The sequence below is a fragment of the Morus notabilis genome, unplaced genomic scaffold (genome assembly GCF_000414095.1).
Source record: "Morus notabilis unplaced genomic scaffold, ASM41409v2 Scaffold1436, whole genome shotgun sequence".
Classification (NCBI taxonomy): domain Eukaryota; kingdom Viridiplantae; phylum Streptophyta; class Magnoliopsida; order Rosales; family Moraceae; genus Morus; species Morus notabilis.
The window spans coordinates 2,188-17,204 of record NW_010361010.1 but is presented as its reverse complement, the minus strand read 5'-3'; the positions used below and the strand labels follow the sequence as shown (position 1 = coordinate 17,204).

Here is a 15,017-nt window from a genome sequence, read left to right as displayed (position 1 = left end):
TTAGAATCGGATTAGGAATTATACCTAGCAAACAATTATGATGATAACTTGAGATCTTTGATGACGAACAATCCTCACTCTAAGCTTACTTGGAATACCCAAATCTTCCTCTTCAATTCCTTAAATCTACAAAAATGTGTGTGTGGGCAACTTGAAACAAAATAGGATTAGCACTCAAAATACTCTCTAGTATTCCATGAACACCAACTTATACACGATGTGGAACTGGGAATTTAGAAGAACTTTTGTTCTCTATTTTTTCTCTCACGTTTCACGCCCACCTCTAGTAGGTTACGCACTCACCAACTGCGTGTTACATGCCTACACTAGATATGTTACATGCCACCTGTAAGGAAGGCAGTGAAAAAGTTACACGCCTATCACTAGCATGTTACACATTGTCTGACAGAATGTTACACGCTCGTAACTAAGGGAAAGGAGAAAAAATTGTGTTCTCTAATTTTCTACAATCTCTCATTTATAGAGTATCCCTTAGAGTCCTAGAGAAACTCCATCTTATTTTTTAAGATGAGGTTTCAAAAAATAAGAGATAATATTTAATTTTAAATCATATTTAAAATCAAATAAAATTTCCATTTAATCTTGGAACAATTTTCTCTCTCAGGCTGTAGATAATAAGGAGATAGAATTTCTATTTTATCCAATTGTCTAATTTTGTCTCAAAATTCAAATTCAAATTCAAATTAAAAGTCAAACTTAAATTCAGTTTGAATTCCAATTGAATAATTTATCAAATAAGTCAACCGGATAACTTAGAGAGTAAGCAATTGAATCCCAGAGGGATTCTAATAGTGCTGGGCATGCGACACTTGTGATCTTCATCACATGTGTGTTCTAAAATTCAAATTAAATGATCACATTATTTAATATCTAATTAATTCTCAATTAATTATTTTTCGTGTTGTATATAGAATTTCATAGTTATAAAAAATTCCCAATTTGTCCTCAGTGTCATGTAGATTTACAATGATGACGCAGGGACTCATACACCTATGATTCTGAGATCCAATAAAATTAATAATTAATCAAAACCTTTAATTAATTAATTAATTTTATTAATTTCAAAGTTACTCCACTATAAACTTGGCTGAATTACACTCATTCAATTATAGATATAATTTACTTCCAAACTTTGAAGTGTCCATTTGATATAGCCATTAAATATAGATCAATCATTTATAAATAATTCATAATTAGAGTCAGGTGAAATCTGTTAACCTCTCTAACTACGTCTTTATTCTTGGGTATCATTAATTCTCTAGTAAGTAGTATATTCATAAAATAAATTCATGAATACAAGCTCGTTACTGATTCAAGTACCGAATCAACTCTCAAGAGAACTATTTATTATCTATTTCTTTATTCAAGAAAGAATAGATTCCAAATCGTATATTAACATTCACGGCTACCTATTTCATCATGTATCCAAGATATAAGGAATAAGATTTAGAATCTTAAAATTCTTACTACGTAAATCTAAAGAACACAATCCATAAATAGGAGTCTACTGATAACTCAGGATTAAGATTGTTCTATATATGACTATCAGTAGACTCAATTTGAATTTCTATACTTAACGAAAATTATCAGAAATTCAAATCGAGTATGTGTCCTAGTTTCAAATAATCACATTTTGTGTAATACACTCATTCAATATCCCTCCATATTAACAGTGCGGATAAAATCGTTCTACTCTTAATGGGAATAACATGTATTAGTTATATTTTAATTAAAGATTCGGGAACTTTAATTAAATTCATTACGAACACGTTTCGATTATTATCCTTAAATATTATCCTTCATTATATAACTCTTATAAAAATATTTAAGGTTACATAAATAAATGCATAATTTTCAATGATATTTATAAGGTATTCAATAATATATACACATAAATAATGAAATTTCTCTTTTATTATATATATAATAATATCCTTTCTTTTATCTCATATTTTTAGGACACCATATCCTTTTTTTTATCTCATATTTTTTGGACACCATTCCCAACATTTTTTAAAATATATTCGTTAATTTGATTTGGAAGAAATAAAATGAGTTTATTCAGAATTAAGTTTTATTATTAGGATCATTTTAATAAATTTGGACAATAAAAACAGAAGCTGCTGTGTAAAAGTAACACCTGATCTGCTTCTCAAATTTTGTTGTGGGATAGTAATTTTTAGAAGTTGCTGGACAAAAGCAGGTTTTGCCAAACATGCTAACATGCTATAGCTTTTTAGAAAAACTAAAAGCAGCCTTTAATAGCAATGTCAAACGGATCCTAAGGCCATTATCAATGTTAAGCACCACCATCTAATAGAAAGTGGGACACATCTGTGAGTTTCATACCCACCTTATAATAAATGGTGGTGCTTAACACCACCGGTGTTTTATAACATTTACTAAAGGATTAATTTTAAAAATTTTCCCTGAACTATGACATTTTTAACACTTTACTCCTTGAATTTTAAAAAGTAACATTCATTCCCATTGAACTTTGTTCCGTTAACAAGTTTTCCCCTTCTGTTACAATGAGTGACGAAATTCACCACGTGTCAAGCACATGACTCATCTGAGGAGGGTATTATCATAAATTAACCTGTAACAACCTTTCCAAGCATTAAAGAAAGAAAATCCAAATCTTGAACAACATAAAGATCAGGGGAAAAAAAGAACCTAGAAGACACAAGATCGAAAACGTGATCAGAACAATGAATCTAAGAAACCACTGTAGGAGGAATAATTTAAAAATAGAAAAAATAAACTAAACAAACCGAATGTGCTTATTGTTGAGACAAAAGAAACCCATTTTAGTAGGCAATTTGTCAAATGATTTGCGTACAAAGTTTACAACAAGAAATCCAACAACAAAGCACCACAAAACAAGTATTTCCTTTGAATTTTATTTATGGGATAAGAAGTTTTGTTGGCGTTGAATAAGTTGAACATAAAGAAGAAAAGAAAATAAAAGTGCTTGTTTAAGAAGTTTATGAATGAAGGAAAGAAGTGAAGAGGGGGGTTAAGAAGTAACCTCAGCAGAGGAATCTTCAATTTTGGAAGGTTGAAGAAGTGGAAATGGAGGAGTTTGAGAAGTTACTTTGATCTTCATGGGTCGAATGCTGGAATTATTTGAATTCTTTGAATTTGAGTCGTCGGAGAAAAAGTCAGTGGGTCTTCTGCCTGGCCATCCATGACCAATAAGGAAAATGGGCACAACGCTGAACAAAATGAAGAAAAAAAAAGAAGGAAAATGGGGAACAAATTGAGGGAAAAAAGAAGGAAAATTCAAAACTTGGCCTCCAAGTATTTCCACTTCTAAGGTGTCATTTTGCCTCCTCCGACAAGGTAGCTAGGATTTTACTCCAAACGGAATTGCTTGTGCCTTATTTCATCATAACGCAGCCGGAGCAAATTCCCAAAAAATTTTTGTCCCATTTTCTGTGAGTCTCTCGTCAAACTTAGAAAGCTTTCTGACACCTTTCCTCCGAATGGAAATACTCCGACAGCCCATCGACGTTTCTTCCATTCCATTTTCAGACCATCTCTTTGTCAAACCAAGAAAGGCCTATCAAAGCCTTCCTCCAACCGGCAATGAGTGTTCAGATCTCTGTCAGAGCAACTGTCAAGCACTCTCATCTCCTCCAACAAATTCTCCCTCACCCCTTCATTTCACTACCAAAACACCTGCACACCAGATCAACACATCAGATCTCACTATCACTCTCTTGAGTACTTAAACTCTTGATAATTCACTTCAAAATCTCTTTTTGAGTGTCTTCATCAAGTCTTTTGCTACAAAGACTTGAAGCCTTCTTCAAGTTCTTGAGGAACTCCATAGTTTCTAAATGTTGAACTCCTTAGAAACTCATTAAGAACACTTTTCAATCCTCTTCCAACACCACCTGATAGCGTTCCGAAAGTTATTTTCACACTTCTTGAAAGTATTCTAGCTTCCAACCTCGGAGCCACTCTCGTCCACCGTAAGAGGGAGTGCTCCAAACGGTCTCCATGCTCTCGAAACAACCTGCATTCGCGTTCGAAGCTCTTTCACCAAACTCCTCCGTATCATTTTTCTACATCAGCGTCTTATCCAACAATGAAGCTACATATTCAAAGCCTCCAAAGTAGCTCGAAAATTACTTTTGGAGCCCTTCTCCATCGAAAGGCCTTATCCACCTCTCGAGTCACCTCCTCTGTCAACTACATGATCACTCCTTCCACCCTTCTTCATTTGCTAACTTCTTCATTATTATTATTTTTTTTTTTTGGATTTTCTAACATTTTTTTCAGAAATATTTTCGTGATTTTGGCAACAAAGAAGGTCCTAAAATAAATGTTCGTCGGCCTAATTTGGGCCTAAGCGAACCACACCACCATCGGAGGTCCTACCATCGTTGTCATCAAAGGCCCGGTAAGTGTTTTGGCCACGTTGGAACCGCCACCAACGAGTCAAATACTTACACGTGCACACCCCCATCACGTCATACCCTCCGGATCTACCAAACCCTGAAAAAGGTAACAGAAAGTTGTAGCTAAAACTCTAATCCTTAACAAGTTATAGGAGTGAAATATAGGAATTCATCAACCATTGCCTATATGTAGATCCAGAGTTTCTATGGGGTGGTTTGAAAGCTATACTCAAACCCAAATCATGATTCAGTTACAATATTTTTTATCTGACAGAGTTTAAATTCTAAAATTCTCTCTCTCATAATGTTTCCGTCAATGAACTCAAATTATAATTTGAGTATACCATCCAAACAAGCCTTATAGTTTTGTAACTTATTTTTTTTGTCTTTTTCAAAACTATTGTTATTTTCTTGTGCAAATATTATGCCCAACTGCACAACGGTATGGTTTGCCTTCCCAATTGTTCCCTACTTTTTGGTGAATAGGAGTTTCGTTTGCCTATCTCTACTTGAAACCATGGATGAAAATGTCGATGTCGATGGGATTGTTGAGATTTTAATTTACAAATAATAACAGAAATGTCGATATTGATGGATATTCTACGAAAAAATGGATACATTAAAAAAATCTTAAATTTTTTTATTGAAATCGTGCAAAATATTAAAAACAATCAATATTACTTAATTTGGACTAATTTAATAACAAAAAAATACATTTTGGTCGGAATGTGAGAGTTATGTCAACTAGTTTAGTAAGAAATTATCATAATTGTATACGGATTATGATTCAAATATAATTTTACATACATAATACAAACAAGGCACAATAATTATATATATTACATGAAAATTAACTACCAAGCATAATAGAGTACACACAAACTTAAAGTACTTTAAATACCAAAATAAGTTTTTAACATGTTAGAAAGCGCTTTAGGAAGGTTTCAGTCTTGATCTAAATAGTACATTTGCCAAGATATTACTTTTGAATAATTCTGAAGGTAATTGTTAATGTGCCATATGTATGTTTCTTAATCTCTTCCCATTATTAACCCATAAATTGGATATTGTTAGTTTATCCAACTTGGTTTTGTACTTCTAAAGTAGATCATATGTGAGAATTATATGGATGATTATAACCATATGAACTTTATTCAGTTTTTAAGCTCATGGAATCAAAACTCAAAGCCACAGATTAATCACCATTTTTTTTTTTTGACTAATTTGAGTCAAGCCACATTTTTTTATAAATTAATTTTCAATTATCCTAATACCAGGACCTGTTGCCCTACACCTATTATCTTCATTTGTGTAGCATGAGTAAAATCTTTTTTTTTCTAGTATTTAAATATGAATCAACAATTTAGAAGGTAAAAACTATTTAAAAAACTAATTAAGTCTTAATATTTTTTTATTGCTTTTGATTTGAAACATAGTCACATTTTATTGAAAAAATAGGAAAAAAAAATGTGCTACAAAATTAATTTTTGTGTAAAAAAATAGTTCTGGTAATTTTGGACATTTAAAAAAAAATCCTAGATATTTACAAATATTCATGAATTTTACAGATATTTTTAGACATTGTGAATGTTTTATAGACGGTAGAGAAGAATATTTTCCCTCTGTTATGCATGTTGAGACTTTATAAAATATGAATAATGTTGCGAAAATGTCAATAATCTCGTGGACATTTTAATCCATGCTTGAAACTACAACGAATTGGTATGAATTGAGAAGGCAACAAAGTAGACAATGTTGATTACATAATACTAATATTAAATGGCCATATATATTTACTATAATCACTGTTCAAAACAACATATAAGAGGCTTAAAAATTACAGCTTGAATTGCTATTGGGAAGATTAAATCATACAACTATAAATTTTGCAAATCACAATAGACGAAAAATGGAACTCTCACTATTGCTTGGGGCAGGCCCTAACTGGTGCAGGCTACCTGTAATTATACATAAATAACAAGGTAAAAGATACTCAGAGATTTGACAACGAACTATAATTTAACAAATAAAGAGGTTATTTCCAAATTAGTTGGCGCGAAAAAAAAAAAAAAAAAAAAAAAAATAGGGCACGTAGAAGGGTAAGACCTAAAATTACCAGTTGTGATCCAGAGTCTCTATGCCAATAAGAAAGAAGAATATCAAGTCAGCGAAGTATGCATATGACGGGATCAACCAGAAATAGGCTGGAATGACCTTTTAAACTCGTCGTAAAGCCATCTGCAAAACAAAATTGTTCTCTCATCAGAAAGAGCAACTCTGCCAAAATCTTTTCTGCTTGGCAAAGAGATCAGGTTGACAAGAAACATTGCAAGAGGAAATGTATATTTCACATCTCGAGTACTGTGAGTAGGTCACTAACTACAGTTGTTTCCTCACTCCAAACTATGTTAGCATGGATAACATGTGCTCTCTCGCCTTATTTTCTACACCCGTCCTTCGATGAAACATGGATATCTTAATAATGCTAGTTTAACATGTATAGAGAGCAATACGAACAAAACAAAAATCCAGTAACTAGAAAAGAGAAACATCCAAAGATGCATCCTCCTTGCCTTAAAACAACTGCATAAAACGAAAAGTAATTTACTAATTAGTATGACGTTTATGAATGAAGATGGGCGTACTTGCATAGGAAAACTGGTTGAAGTCCACTACTAGGCTCAAGACTCGACTGATTCCGTCTCTCAGTTTCTTCTTTATATTTGCTAGGAGGAAGAACTTCGCAGGGTCCTTGAACAGATTGGGCCATTATAATAACACGACGATCCGTTTCGAAAACCTACACCAGAATCATCAAGCTGATATGAGCTTCCACATGGCTAATTGCTTATGGCATAAACCAACACAATGAAACAAAGGGAGAAAGGGCCATAAAGTAAACTAAAGCCAATTGCACATGGTATACAGACATTGTAAAAATGCAGAAAAGAAATATACAATAAAATATTCTACCTCGTTGCAGTCAGTGGTACAAGGGCGGCCAACATTCTCTGGTAAGTCACCAGGAAAATAGTATCGACTGAGACGAAACCACTTTAACTTAGTTTTCCTTTCCTCATACATGGACTGCAGAAAAATGAAAATTACAACATTTAAAAGCTCTGGTAGATGAAACAAAAAATAAACAGTATCCTCAAACAACAGAAAGAACATCTGTACATTTTAATGCCACCGATAAGTGTTAGAGTAAATTTGTAATAGCTCGTATTCAAAATAAAACTAAGTTCAAATATCTCAGGTAAAAATTCCACAAGTAATCCTGGTAGTTGGTGTCTGCTTGCCTGAAGTTTTGCAGGCAACAATTTGCCACTGGAAGACCGATAAACAACATGATCCTGCAGTTTGTATATTAGTCCGCCAATGCGACAACTTTGATAAAAAGCTTTCCAGTCGTCAGCCTCAGTAGCATCACCAACCCATTCAACAGGATGTGTGCCATCTATAAAACCTCCTGAACGCTCCACAACCTCACTGCCAGTTGCAGAGCTTCCAACAGTGTTTGCCTGGGCACCATCTTGCTCATCTCGCTTAATATCATACTTTAAATGACATTCTGAACTTTCACTCAAGTGAGATTTATCTGCTTCTTTCACCATGGAGATATCCTCTTGACATTCCTGGGATGCAACTTCAACAGATTTTGGCTGCCCTGATTGGTCAACAACGTGTGAGTCATGGGAGGGTTGGAATGACCCTTTAAACTCGTCATAAAGCCATCTGGAAAAAAAAAATGTTCTCTCATAAAAAAGTACTGGGTCTAGCAGAGTATTTCGGCTTGGATTGGAAACAAATAAATAACATGATCAAGAGATACTATCTAATGTCAAACAGATCAGTTTGACATGAAACATCCAAGAGGAAATGCATATTTCACATGTAGAGTACTATAATTCGCTCATTCAGCACATCTGTTTCTTCACTCTAAACTATGTCTGAATGCAGATAATAGAAGATATTTCTTCCTCTTATTTCTTCTCCCCTCTGTGCTTAAAACTTGGAGACCAAGAATCATATTAGTTTCAATATCTCATATACAGAAGGCCATACAAACAGAAATCTGTTGATCAGACATCAAAAGTAGTAGGATGTGCGTGTGTGTGCATCGTATAGAAACAAACCAACATAAAAATAAAAACGTCCAAAGATGATCTCTATGCCCTAAAACAAGTGCACAAAACACAAAGTAATTACTAATTAGTACGAGATTATGAATGAAGATCCACATACTTGCATAGGAAAACAGGACAAAGTCCATGATTAGGCTCAAGACCCGACGAATTCAGTCTTTCACTTTCTTCTTTAAATTTGGAAGGAGGAAGAACTTTGCAGGGGCCTTGAATGTATCCAGCAGTTACAGTAACACAGCAATCAGTTTCAAAAACCTACATCCAAAAAATCAAGTTGATATGAACTTCCACGTGGATAATTGCACACAAGATTAAACAACACCACAAAACAAAAGAAAATTCTAATGCAATTAAAAGGAAGATGTTGGTAAGAGAATGTATTTTAGTATTATAGTGTCCAAGTCAGTATATAAACATGAAATCTTTATCATCAATGGAACCAAGTTAAAAATTGTAGAAATACCGAAAAACAAATATAGGAGAAAATAGTCTACCTCATTGCTGTCAGTGGTACAAGGGCGGCCAGCATTCTCTGGTAAGTCACAAGGAAAATAGTATCTACTGAGACGGAACCACCTTAACTTAGTTTTGCTATCCTCATACATGGACTGCAGAAAATGAAAAATAGAACATATTAAAATTTTAAAAGCAGACCATCTAAATATTTTGATGCAGTTGTTAAGTAATCTCTACTAATAGCTTGTATCCAAAATAGAAAAAAATTCGGATGTCTCCTAGGTAAAAATTCCATTAAGTTCCTGGTAGTTGGCATTTGCTTGCCTGAAGTTTTGCGGGTAAAATTTTGCCACTAGAAGACTGAAAAACAACATGGTCCTGCAGTTTGTACAGTACTCCATCAATGCAACAACTTTGGTAATAGTTTTTCCTGTCATCAACCTCAATTTCATCACCAACCCATTTAACAAGATGAGAGTCATCTATAGAATCTCTTGAATGTTGGGCAACGCCACTGCCAGTTGCAGAACTTCCAACAGTGTTGGCCTGGGGGGCATCTTGCTCCTCTCGCTTAATATCACACTTTAAAGTGCAGACTGAACTTTCATTTATATGTGATGTGTCAGGCGCAGGCCCTTTCACCATTGAGAGATCCTCTTGACATTCTTGGGATGCAACTTCAATGGATTTTGGATGCCCTGATTGGTCAGCAACACGTGAGTCATGAAAGGGTTGAGAAGGTTCAGCCTTAATCCCCACTGTCTGAGATAAGTGATTGTGAGGCAATGGTTTAAGTTTAACAGGTTCCCCTTGACTTGTCGGTGGTTCTGGTTCCCCTTGACGTGTAGATTGATTTGAATTCTTAACAAGTTGGGAGGAGCTTTGACTCAAACCAGCAGGTGAAGAACCAGAAGCTGCTTCAGAGGAGTTCATTGAGATATTTGGACAAATACCTAAAACAGGCTTCTCCTCTACACTCCTGCTGATTGATGAAAAATCATTCTTTTGGGTTTCTTTGGAGTCTAGACCCATTGACTCTGCTTCCAAATCAACATTATTGCTTCCCAGAGCCACACCACTAGTATGAGCAAGACTCTGTAAGTCAGAGCTTCCGTTTGCAGTCATCTTCTGTTGATTGTCCTTTGAATCTAAAGTTCCTACTTTCTTTTCTGAAGGTGACTGAACTCCAGTTGCACTAGGAGGAATTTTTGTTGATGTATTGCTTCTCATTACACGGCCATATTTAGGAGGCAAAGGTTTTCCATTGCTTAATGCCAAGCACCTTGCACAATGCCACTCACCTCTTGGAATTCCCCTTTGATTAGTTGATTGTGCACACCTAGTATGATATCCTTTCTCACAAGCATCACATATAAGCACATTATCCACCTCATTGATGGTAAGATGGCAAATATGGCAAGTCAAAGCCTTATTCATATAGTCCCTTGATGGAGGAATCCATGTGGGATGATCAGGAAGCTTGGGTTGTAATAACTTTTGAACCATCTTTGCAATTTCATTGTGACTGTTAGAAACTGAAGGTTGAACATAGTTCATGGGTTGCAATGGCTGATGCATACTAGCTAAATTTCCAGGAGCTGGTTGAGTAATGAACGACCTGAAGTTTTGATCCCTTGAAGCAAGGGGAGTCACTCGTGATACATTTGTTTGAGCATTTCCCTCAACCTTGGCTGAAGTTTGGTTTGCCGGGTTGATTTGTTCTGCTCCACTTTTAGTGGCGGCTTGAGTTTGTACGGACCATGTTGGAGCATTCACTAGTTGATGATTTGAAGACAAACTTACTGCAAGCAAATAACATATAAGGTTACTTTGTATGAACCATCTTTTAAATGAGAAATACAAGGTCTATTAAAGCAAGATACCGTATTATAATTTGAATGATAGACAAAGTATAATTCAAGCTTTCTTTTATAAAAAAATATGAGAATTACAAGGCGTTTGTATTGGCTTTACCTTGTCCTTGTGATGCATAAGAAGGTGCATTCGGACCTCCTTCTACTTTGATTTGGGCCCTTTCAACTCGTGGCAAAATGGAGGAAGATGAGTCCCTTCCTAAATTACTACTGATAGGAAAGCCACTAGAAACTACAGATGGTCTAACATCATTGGTTGGCAATTGATACTGGATAGATGGAGGAGTTGCTGTAGAAACGTGACCAAGGGGCAAAGAAGCGGAGGTAACCCCGGAAGAAATTGGTGGGTGGCTTTGTTTATCTGACTGAATCATTCTCACAGTATGTGACATCCCGCGGGTTTCGACTGCTGTGTTAAAGCTTGTTTGGATTGGTTGAGTATAGGGAGTAGATTGTGCAACATATTTCCTGGATTCTTCCATCTAAAAAAGACAATTATATGTCAAGAATAATTTATTGTGCAGGTTTAACTAAATCGTAGAAAGTGGTTTAGCAGTAGCTTGCGATATAACGTCAGAATATCATTCTTGCTTGTAAGAATTCAACTGGTCAACTAACTAGCAGTTTAAATATAATAAACCTGCTTTTGCTAATAAATAAAGGTCCTAAGAAAATAAAATCAAGACTCAAACTAAAGCTTCTCTTGTAAATCAACAGTAAAATAAAAATACAAGCCCTGATATCCAAAACTATTTAGAATCAAAGAGTTGTTTAAGCACATTCAGTCGAAGATTTTCCACATAATTAGCTTCCTACCTCGTTTTAGATCCACAAGAAGCTAATACAAAACTTAACATGGAAGCAGGGAAAAAAAAAGAGTATATTCACGAATCACATCCACCTTTCTCAGCCACCCATCAAAATTTAAATTTCATATCCTAAACTACTGCCGTCCCAAAATTTTCTTAGTAATTAGCAAAATATATAAATCTCACTTCATGCTATCAAACCATTCAGTTACTACTTGAAAAAGGTTGAGACAATTATGCACCAATCTATAACTTTTTTCTTTCAAATAATACAATACACTTTCTCTAGCGCAAGAAAAAATGAATCTTTTCCCAAGCTCATTAAGCTAAACTCGAAACAAATTGCAACAAAGTAACAAAATTGACACCATACCTTCCTCTTGCCCTGAGAAAACCTCTCTGCAATCGTCAACCTGGGACCTCTAAACCCTAACTTCTGATCCTTCGCCTTATCATTAAGCCCCAAATCCTCAATCACAGCCCCAATCGCATCCCTAGCTACGATATCCTTCGGCGCCAAGCCTTCGCACAATTTCACCAATTTCGCCCTCGCCTCCGCCATGAGCTCGATCTCCAGCTCCGTCGGCTTCTTCCCTCCCCGAATCTTCGCCATCGTCGACAGAACCAGAACAATCTCCGCCACTCTCTTCAATCCCCCACCGTTTGCATTCCCAATTCTCGGCTTCTTGCTCGGTCGAGTCCCCGAATCGCCATTTTCCGCCGGCCTCTTCTCGGCCAAAGGTTCACACTGCTCGGCGACGGCAACGTCTTGATTCGCCGCCGAATCCATGGGAATGGAGCGCTAGAGCGACGCTGTTTCGGGAAGATGAAGAGAGAAAGACCTGCAAGAAAGAGAGAGGGAAACCCTAAGACAGAAGATTTTCTGGACTCTGTTTGGCGGAAGAGAAAATATGAAAATTTGGAATGATAAATTAAAGTAGTATTATTTTTGGCGGGTAATTGGGAGGGAGAAAGAGAGAGATTTTAATTTTGTAAAGTGATTTTAGAGTTTGGAGAGAGAGAGATGGCTTGGGGTGGCTGAGCAGGACGATTTTTAGAGAGAGAAAAAGGAGGGAGAGAGAGAGGGATGGGGGTTTATTGGTGATATCAACCGGTTCGGTTTATATTAAACCCAGTTTTATCAAGAAACCTATCCAAACTAAGTGATGGGCCAGCCATTTGGGCCTCATTCGAGGGATCCTTACTATTCGGCCCAGGCCTTGATTCAACCTTGCTGGCAGGCCCGCCCACTAGGCCTACTTGTTTCAGCCTCGTTTTTAGGGCATATGCCCCTTTGTACCCCCAATTTTTCTCTTTTAATATCATATTCTTCTTAATTTTGTTTTCTTTGGTAAATTGCACATATGCACTCTAAACTTCTCTCTCATTTATAAGTTGGATCTTAAATTTTGATATTTAGGATTTTAAATTTTGATATTTAGGATATTAAATTTGACAATCTTTAGTAATGTAGACTAATTGATGATGAGCGTCAATTAATCGACGGAAATTAATGTCCAAAATGTTAAAATTTGAAAAGTTCAGGGTCTACTTCACCGACCACTAAAAGTTTTGGGTACATTTTTATAAAAATCTTGAGGCATTTCATCAATATATTGGCATTCATTAGCTAATTTCAAATTTAGGGTCCTATTTATTAAAATTAAAAGCTCCGAGTCTAAGTTATCAAACATCAATACATTCATGGCATGTTTAGTTACCAGGATTGAAGAATAAGAGTAGGAAGTAAGAGTCAATCTCATGTTTACTTGTTCTTTTTTATCCTTGAATAGGAGTGAGATTGGTGGGTCCCACTCAAATTTGAGATTGAGGAATGAGATTGGTACTTTCATGCCCCCCTTGAGATTGAGACTCTCATTCCTAATATTAATATTAATTTACTATCATACTCTTATTTTACTTATAAATACACAGTTCAAAATAAAATTCAAAAAATAATAAATGCAACATATATTTATTATTTTATTTGCCTAATATTATAATATTAACATAATTATTGTTAACTTTAGTATAATAAATATGTACTTTATTTTTTAATAAATCAATAATATATTTTATTTTTTAACACTATTTTTTATTTTTATTTATTTTATTTAAATTTATTTAAATTTATTTTTATATCTTAAATAGTTGTATAATTTATATTTATTATTTTAGTACCCAATTATTACACTAAATATTTTAATTGTGATTAATTTTAATATAATAAGTACACAATATATTTTTTAAATTGAAAATATCAAATTGATTTAAAGGGTATATTAGTACTTTTATACTTTTTCATTCCGATTCTGGGTGTAAGTAAATGTATGAATGAGATTTGGAATGACTTCGATTTTGAATCCTATCACTAAATAAACAGTTTATTCTGACTCCGATTCCTCACTCCGAATCCTACCCACTCCGAATCTTGCCTACTCCGATTCATGCTCATTCCGATTACGCGTAGGTAAACATACTAGAGCAATCAACCCTAATTTTATTTTATTTTATTTTGTTAAAAAAGAGTGAACTCAAATTCTAAAATATTTAATAAAGGACATTCTACTAGAATTACCCTGACAAATTATTAATAGGAAAAAAAACTAGAAAGACTATTAAAGGCGGTAAAAAAATATTATTTATACCACGTCAATTAAAAATAAACAATTATCATTTAATTAATAAGATGAAAATTAAAAAAGACAATGACACCTAATTATTTAGAATGACATAAATATTAAATTTTTAAAAAAATTATAACAAATCATGTACTTTTCTCTTATTAATAGTCAATGATTTAGTCCCTGCAAAGAGGGTATAACATTAATATTGCATAATTGCATTTATATCTTACTTATACGACACATTTTTGAAGTCTCTAGAGAAGACTTCTGGTTCAAGCAATGTAGCCCATGGTTCCTCTAGCAGTACGCATTGACACAATGCTTTGGTCCTTGGAGGACAATTTTGCTAGACCAAAGTCCGAAATTTTGGGAGAAAAGTTTAGATCCAACAAAATATTTTGAGGTTTTTTGATCCTTTTATCATAGCCTTGGTGGAGATACTCAATTCCCTTGGCTGTGCCTAAAGCAATGTCTTGCAGTTTCTGCCAACTAAGTAAATAGTTCATGAGACGTTTAGTTTATAAATTCAGAATCATGATGCATGATTTTAGTTTTTGAAATTTAAATTTTTTATGAAAATAAAACACTGTAAAGAATCAAGAATCATGAGTCAGAATAAGAACGAACCTTTAAAACAAACATCCAATTAATGTTCCGCTCGCCGCCTGTGATA

General features: G+C 34.6%; 1 protein-coding gene across 1 annotated transcript; it reads right to left on the bottom strand.

Moving 5' to 3' along the window:
- Positions 1 to 6,189: 6,189 nt before the first annotated feature.
- Positions 6,190 to 12,797, bottom strand: LOC21395655. The gene is made up of 10 exons (XM_024165425.1): positions 12,091 to 12,797; positions 11,009 to 11,390; positions 9,359 to 10,836; positions 9,073 to 9,186; positions 8,679 to 8,833; positions 7,733 to 8,168; positions 7,404 to 7,517; positions 7,076 to 7,230; positions 6,547 to 6,668; positions 6,190 to 6,388 (listed from the first exon to the last, which is right to left on the bottom strand). Exons 1-9 carry the CDS (start codon positions 12,505 to 12,507, stop codon positions 6,620 to 6,622), a joined length of 3,300 nt encoding a protein of 1,099 aa, XP_024021193.1. The 5' UTR covers positions 12,508 to 12,797; the 3' UTR covers positions 6,190 to 6,388; positions 6,547 to 6,619.
- Positions 12,798 to 15,017: the final 2,220 nt, after the last annotated feature.